General features: G+C 68.7%; 3 protein-coding genes across 3 annotated transcripts; all 3 read left to right on the forward strand.

Annotated features, from left to right (window-relative positions):
- Window positions 1-84: 84 nt before the first annotated feature.
- Window positions 85-1,892, forward strand: MNEG_12254 (hypothetical protein; the record flags this gene model as incomplete). Its single annotated transcript, XM_014039272.1, has 5 exons — window positions 85-98; window positions 498-588; window positions 879-944; window positions 1,251-1,361; window positions 1,710-1,892. 5 exons carry the CDS (start codon window positions 85-87, stop codon window positions 1,890-1,892), a joined length of 465 nt encoding a protein of 154 aa, XP_013894726.1.
- Window positions 1,893-4,337: 2,445 nt separating this feature from the next.
- MNEG_12255 (hypothetical protein) lies at window positions 4,338-4,832 on the forward strand (the record flags this gene model as incomplete). Its single annotated transcript, XM_014039273.1, has 1 exon — window positions 4,338-4,832. The coding sequence occupies one exon, from the start codon at window positions 4,338-4,340 to the stop codon at window positions 4,830-4,832; it is 495 nt and encodes a 164-aa protein (XP_013894727.1).
- A 1,593-nt stretch (window positions 4,833-6,425) lies between these two features.
- On the forward strand, window positions 6,426-6,988 carry MNEG_12256 (hypothetical protein; the record flags this gene model as incomplete). The annotated part of the gene is made up of 1 exon (XM_014039274.1): window positions 6,426-6,988. A coding segment is annotated over one exon (563 nt), but the record flags the coding sequence as incomplete, so codon positions are not given.
- Between the last annotated feature and the right edge of the window lie 97 nt (window positions 6,989-7,085).

The raw sequence follows: 7,085 nt of genomic DNA on the forward strand, positions 1-7,085 counted from the left end.
GACGCGGGCGTGCCGGCGCTGGACGACGGCCTGTTGTTCTTCACGCGGGGGGCGCTCACGTTCGGCACGGGCATGCAGCTGAAGATGGCCTGCACCCGGTGGGCTGCCGTTGCGCGGGACGCGCCCCGGCCGCAGCGGCTGGGCGGGGCGTCACGGGGTGTGCGGCGCATGGAGGGCCTGACGCGCGGGCGTTTGGGGCGGCGTGGCGGCGGAAAGCAGGGTGCCGTAGATAGGTCGACGGCCGTGCAGCTTGGGTCTGATTGCAGGGGTGGTTGGGGCTGATTGCAGGTCCAGGCGCCCGGGCGGGGAGGGGAAACATTGGTTGCCAGAGGGACCAGAAAATACAGGGGTTCAACGCGCCACAAACACGACTTTTTGTGCACAATCCTGTCCAGCCGGCTGTGCGGCCAGCGGCCACCAACCCTTGCCTGCATGCCCCGGGCCGGCGGGCAAAGCGTCACTGACCATTGCCGCGCCCGCGCGCCTCGACGCCGCAGGCTGCAGCAGTGGGCGTTTGGGGATGGCGGGCTGCGGGACATCTGGGCGCAGCTGCCCGAGCAGGGGCAGGCGCTGTTCAAGCTGCTGAGGGTGAGTAAGGCCTCCGGCTGCGCGGCCGCGCCTAGCCCACCGTTGCTCCCCTCATACCCCAACGCAGTACGCAGCAGCCCCGCCCGCCATTCGGCGACAGACGCCTGAGCGGGCGGCGGGTGCGCCCGTGTGCTGGTGGCCCGGCTGACGGCCCCACCCCATCATGCGGTCTTCCTCCCACTCTGATTCTCTGACCCTGCGCCATTCCCCGTCCTATCACTCCCCTCGACTCTGTGTCGCAACTCACTCCCATAATCCCCATAATCCCCGTAACCCCTGTCACCCCCCAGGGCGCGAGTGACCTGCTGATGATGCCCAAGGATATGCTGCTGGACGATGACATAAGGGAGGAGACGGTGGCGCTGCCCATCGGAATTGTGGCTTATATAATGGCCAGGTCGGCAGGGCGCTGTACGGCTGTATTTCGTTCAACAAAAGAGCTGAGACTGCTGTCAGTGACAGGTGCACTTGGCACCCGTCCTGTCTCTGTTTTGCATCCGACACGGCAGACACCAACCCACACCCATGCAACAGTGATGCAGCCCGGATCCGGCCCCTACCCAACGTGCCGGCTCTAACAAACATAACTTCCATACGGCAGGTTCCAACCGGACGACTACGCGCCCGACAGCGTCAGCCCCTCCGTGCTCGCCGCGCTGCAGCACGCCGCGGCGGCCGGCGCGGGCGCGGGCGCGGGCGCGGCGGCGCCGCGGCTTGAGTTGGAAGCGGAGTGCATCTACTACAGCCCGACGGACGACATGACAATGGAGCGGGTGGGTCCAAAGGGCCGCGGTTTGCGGGGCCGGAGGCGAGGGAGGCGGCGGGCGCAGGGAGCGAACGACTGATGGGCGGGATGGACACAGGGCTGGGGCCAGGCCCAGGCCGAGGGGTTCCCTCTGGGCTGTGGGCGCCCCAACCTCTTTGTTTCGCGCCCGCACGCCTCCCACTTCATCTCTGTTCCGTTTCTCGCTGCCCGCCCGCGCTGCCCACCACCCCCAACATTTCCGATCCCAATCATGCTCGCCCGCCCCCAAGCCCCCTGCCCCGGCCAATGCCCCCTGCATTTACCATGCCGATCTTTTGGCCTCCTGAAACCATGTCGTCTTCGGTCAACCCTGCAGGTGGAGGTGGGCGAGGAGCCTGGTCTGGAGTTCGGATCTGAGTCAGAAGACGAGCTGGCGGCAGTTGGCAACATGGGAGCCGACCTGGGGGCGGCCCCGCCCCTGCGCTTCCGGCTGCTGGCGCGGCTGTGGCACGGGGGCGTCCCGCGGCCGCGGCGGGTGACCGGCCAGAGGGCGGAATGAGGGGAAGTCGGGGGCGGGCGCTCGCGGGGCTTCCATTGAAACATGCAGGCTTTTCTTGCCCCTCATCGCACACTTTCGTGCCACCATCCGTCAATTGTACACCGGCTGCCAAAAACTCATCATGCAAAGCTGTGACGAAGATGCTTGTATCTCATGCACACTGCTCCCTCTGTGATGCAACACGGTGCTATCAGCTTGCACACATGTGAGAGCTTCAATTGCCCGCTTGAATGCGCCGGTTGCCTCATGTTGCTCAGGGCATGCCTGGGTTCGTGCTCGCGCGGTCCTCTACCCTGTCACATCGGCATTGTAACACTGTAACGCCTCGTACGCCGCGCTGAGAGGGCCAGCGCGTGGCCCGGCTGGCTGGGACACACCGGCGGCGGGAGCGGCTGTGCAAGCGGCGCATGCGAGCGGCAGCTGCACCCTCTTGGGACGTGCCCAGACCATGTCCGGCACAAGAGGATAACATGTGCTTTTGTCAAGCTCAACGATTCGACTGTTATTAGGTGTGACCCCCAGTCTGGCAGGCGCACGCACAAGGCGGGCCTCAGGACCTGGCCACAGAAGGCGCTACAGAGCACTATTATATCACCAGTACCCCTTTGGGGTGGACGCGGGGACACTGGGCTGCGCTGGGGCGCCCGAAGAGCCTCGGCGACCGGCCTCCCCCTCCTAGTCCTGCATGAGGTGCGTTTTCGACCCCTGTGGCTTCATGCTTGCCTAGAGTGCGTGAAGTGAGCAGCCCCAGGGTCCTGGGCGCGTGCCCACGGTGCTGGCGGGCTCGGGCCACCAAGGCCTCGCGGGACGTTGTTTTGGCTGGTTGTGGGCTCTGGAATGGGCCTGCTTGCATGGCGCCACGCTGTGGTGGCAGCTGGAGTGGGCGCCACGCACGGCGTCACGCAAGCGACCGCCCCGTGGGCACCTGCCTGCATGCATGCACGCAGGGTGTCGGATGGCGCGAGGGGCGTGCGATGTGGCCAGGGCGACAGCAGCGGCAAGCGCGGCTCCTCAAAGGGCGGCAGGTTGCAAGCCCAGCCGTCTGCGCCGCTGGACGACGCGGCGCCAGCGGCCGCGGCGCAGCCGTCGTTGCTCTACAGCGCCGGCCTATTCCGAGCCGCGGGCTTGAGGCAGCGCTGCGTGCGCACAGCGCGTGAGTTGTATTTCCCGGCACTTTTTGACCCCCCAGCCCTCTTCAAGCAGCTCCCGCCTGACGCGGCCGCGCAGCCGGACGCGTCGCCGCAGCAAGCTGCCCCGAAGCGCGCTCGCTATGCTGGCGCACGCGCGGCAGGGGCGCGGTGGGGCATCTCGTTCTCGGCGTCCGCAGGCGCTAGTGGCGCTGGCACGCAGCAGCCGCTGCTGCCGCCACCGACGCAGCAGCAGCAGCAGCTTGAGCGTGTGGGTAGCGTGTCTGGCGGCTTGACCAGTGGTGGCAACCCGGCAGAGCCTCCTTTCGATGCAAGCCCTCACCCCCTGTCGCTGAGCGTCCCGCGGCGGCAGCGGCATGCGGGCGGCCGGCGGCCGCGGTCCATGGCGCGGGGGCAGTTCCTCATCCTGCGTGGCCTGAGCCTGTCGCCCGATTCGCAGCCGGCGCCGCCATTCCCGCGCGTCCAGTCGCGTGGTGCGGGGGTTTCCGAGGCTGGGAGCGCGGCGTTGGCGATGGCGCGGGCTGCGCTCGCCGCAGCCCTGCCTGCGGGGTGCGGTCTGCCGGTCGTGGGCGCTTTATATCGGGGCCCCAGCAGCGGCAGCAGCGATCAGCTGCGAAAAGCGCCCCCGCCGCAGCAGCAAACACAGCAGCCATCTGGGGCGCTTCGCGAGCTGCGACCGCCCCCGCAGCGGGCCGCGTCGCCGCCGCGCTCGCAGCCACTCGCAGCCTCTGTGCCGAAGCAGCCGCAGGAGCCGCAAGCGGTGTCTTTGAGCAAACCTGCAGCGCTGACCCGGGAGGACGCCCGGGCGGCGCTCGCGGCGGCGCTGCCGTACCGCCAGCAGCCGCATGTCACGCGGGAGCGCGAGGCTGTGCCGCCGCAGGCACCCCAGCAGGGGGCACTGAAGGCGCCACGAGATGCTCAGCAGAGGGTGCCAGAGGGGAAGCAGTGGCATCACCCAAGGCAGCAGCAGTCATCGCAGCAGCAGCAGCAGCAGCAGCAGCAGCAGCAGCGCCGGCGACAGCATGGAGGGGAGGTGCAGCGTGGGCAGGCGCAGGCAGTGGCGCGGGTCGCAGACGCAGAGAAGCGCTCGGAAACAAAGCCGTCACCAGCAGGGGGGGTGCTGGAGGAGAACCAGCAGCAGCGCCCGACGGCCCAGGCGTGTGCAGCGGAGGGTCGGCGGCAGGCACGGGAGGAGGAGCAGGAGCAGGCGGTTGCAATGGAGGTGGACGATGGCGCTGCTGCTGCAGACGCGGCTGGGTCTGGCGAGGCGACGCCATCACCTGCCCACCCAGCGGCCATGGCGGAAGTGGGGGCACCCGACCACTTGACGGGCTTCGCCGCGCCGCTGATGCCCGTCGCGCTCCGCCCTATCGCGCCGCGCGCGCCCGAGCGCAGCCCCGGCGCCCCCGCGCCGCGCCCCTCTGCCGACGGCGGGGAGAGCGCAGGCGCCGCGGCCCTCGCGTCGCCCACGTCGTCCGACCCCAGCCAGGGGTCCGACATCACATGCCACGGCTCGGAGCCGGGGCCGCCGCCGGGCGCCGCGGCCCAGCTGACGCCCTGCGCTGCTGGGCGGCAGCACCCGGCCCAGCGGCTGCTGGCCCCCGGCAGCGCCCTGGGGCCGGTCGTGCTCGCCACGTGGCCGTCGACTTCCACCGACAACGACAGCGATGAGCAAGCCCTTGCGGCTGGAGCCGCGGCCGCCGCAGGGCTGCCCTTCAAGCAGCCGCCGGGCGCGGCTGCCGTGCCACGGGAGGCCGCTGCCGCGGCGCCCGCGGCGCCGTTGGTGCGGTGACCGCGCCGGCGCTGGCGACCGTTTATCGTGGCGCGCGCCAATGGTACTGGCGTCCGTGTGTCGGGGCGCCGTTTTGCACGTTCAGGGGTTGGACCATGTTTGGAGTCTTCGTCTTTGGAAGTCCTTGTTTCATGACACCATGCATGTGTCCATTGGCTGCGGGCGCCACCAGCGCCGCGCGCCGACGCGTTTGCTCTTGCCCCATGTGCCTCGTGCGCGGCGCAAGGGCATGCTGTGTGATTTCGCTACATGCTCGATTGACCCAGCGGCCGGTGTGCGTGTCGCGGCCACCCCGCTGCTGTGCTCAAAACTCGCAAGCTCCCTGTTTTGCGTGTCACCCCCTCTTTGACTGGTTTCGACCCGTTTCTGAGCGTCCCCGGCTGACTTCAGACTGTTTGATTGAACGCGGCGGCGGCGGCGGCGAGCCTGGCCGGCGACCCGGGAAGCGTTTGGTCGCCGCTCTGGCGGGCCCTCAGCGGTGCTTCCCGCCACGGCGGGGGCGCGAAGAAACGACCTGACCCTGGGACCACCACACCCTTTTGTACCGCATAGGCATGTCCCCATCTTTCCACGTGTCCCCGACCCACATATCACTCTGACGACCGGAATACGTGTTCTCTTCGCGGTGTGCATGTGCAGAAAGAGAAACGGCCGCCGAGGCGGCGGAGCGACCCTCTGGCCGCGGCGTGCTGGGCGCTGCTGTTGATTGCACGCGCGGGCGGCGCAGCCGTGGGGCGCCGCCGCCTTATGCGCGGCCATGACCTGTGGAACGGCCTGACGACTTTCCCTGCTGCACATACCGCCTCCCTTCCCCCTTCCGTCGAGCGCCGAGCGCGCCGAGCGCGCCGAATCTGTCACCTGGCGCCCGCAAAGTTGCGCCCGAGCAGCCATGGTAAATCTCTCTTCTGTGAATCTGCTCGGAACATGACCCCCCAGCTGGGCGCGCCGGCAGTGCAGCCAGGCACCAGCGTCAGGCAGGCGGCCTTTCAGCACGGACTACCCGTTCACATGCTCAAGAGACAGCCCGAGCTGCCCCATCTAAGCTCAGGTCCCCTTATGGCGTGCTGGTGGCAGGGCGGCCATGCTGGTGCTGTCGGGCCGCAATGGTGCGGTACAGTAGCTCAGTTCATCAGTAGCCTCTGGCACCCAGCTGACCAGCGTGGTTGACTATTGACTTGGGAGCACAAGAAGGCATTCCGGACAGTGCAGCTTGCGACAATTATCAAGCAGCACCGCAACCTGTGCATGCGGAGGGGTCCACCACATGCAGGCGCGAAAGCAAGTTGCGGTGACTGAGGTCTGAGCAGATCACAAAACTTTCATGCATCGCGGACACAGAGCATTTCAACGACATACCTTCGACATGGCTGGTGTCATGGACTGAGGCCGCCACTGTAAGAGTTGATCATGAGGAGGGCAGACCTTGTCCATCGTGCCTGAACCTGGTTTCCCCTTGGCTGAACAGATTCGAAGCGCAGCCAAAGCTGAGATCCAGGCGGTCAGGCTTTTAATGCCACCCAGCCGCAGGCGCGCACTGCGCGGCCACCACAGTGCTGCACGCAAGTGGCACGCGCGCCGCCACAGCGCATCACCATGCACAACAACCAGCCGCTCACTTACCGTCTGCCGGCAAACGGCCAGCCCGTGATCCAGTCGGTGCAGCATGTGCCTGCGCAAGGCATCCTGGGCGCGCCGGCGATTGTGCTGCCGCAGGGCGGCGCGCATGTGAACCTGCAGGCGGCAGCGCCGCAGCTGGTGCAGTATGCTGTCGCGCTGCCCGCGCCGCAGCAGATCCGACACATCGTGGCCGCGCCCCCGCCGGCGGCGGTCGTCCACGTTCAGGGCGGGCCGGCCTACGCGCCGCAGCCGCAGGCGCAGCCCGCGCCGCCGCCCGTGCAGCCGCCGCCTCCGCCGCGCCGCGCGCCGCCGCCGCCGCCGCACCGCCTGCAGCAGCAGCAGCAGCCGCAGCAGCAGTGGGGGACGTACGGCCAGGGCCTGCTGCCGCAGGGGCAGCAGCAACAGCAGCAGCAGCACCCCCAGCAGTATCAGATCGCACAGGCCCCCCCCGACCGCGCCCTGCCGCCCTATGGCAGCCCCGGGCCCCACGAGCGAGCGGCCTGGCCGCCGCCGCGGCAGCATCAACCGGCGGCAGGGGCGTGGAGCGGCCCCGGCCAACCCCAAACCATCGACGCCGGCCCCCCTTATGACCTGCATGGGGGCCTGAAGCGCCGCGCGCCGCCGCTCGGCCAGCCC

Source organism: Monoraphidium neglectum (genome assembly GCF_000611645.1).
Source record: "Monoraphidium neglectum strain SAG 48.87 unplaced genomic scaffold scaffold03148, whole genome shotgun sequence".
Lineage (NCBI taxonomy): Eukaryota > Viridiplantae > Chlorophyta > Chlorophyceae > Sphaeropleales > Selenastraceae > Monoraphidium > Monoraphidium neglectum.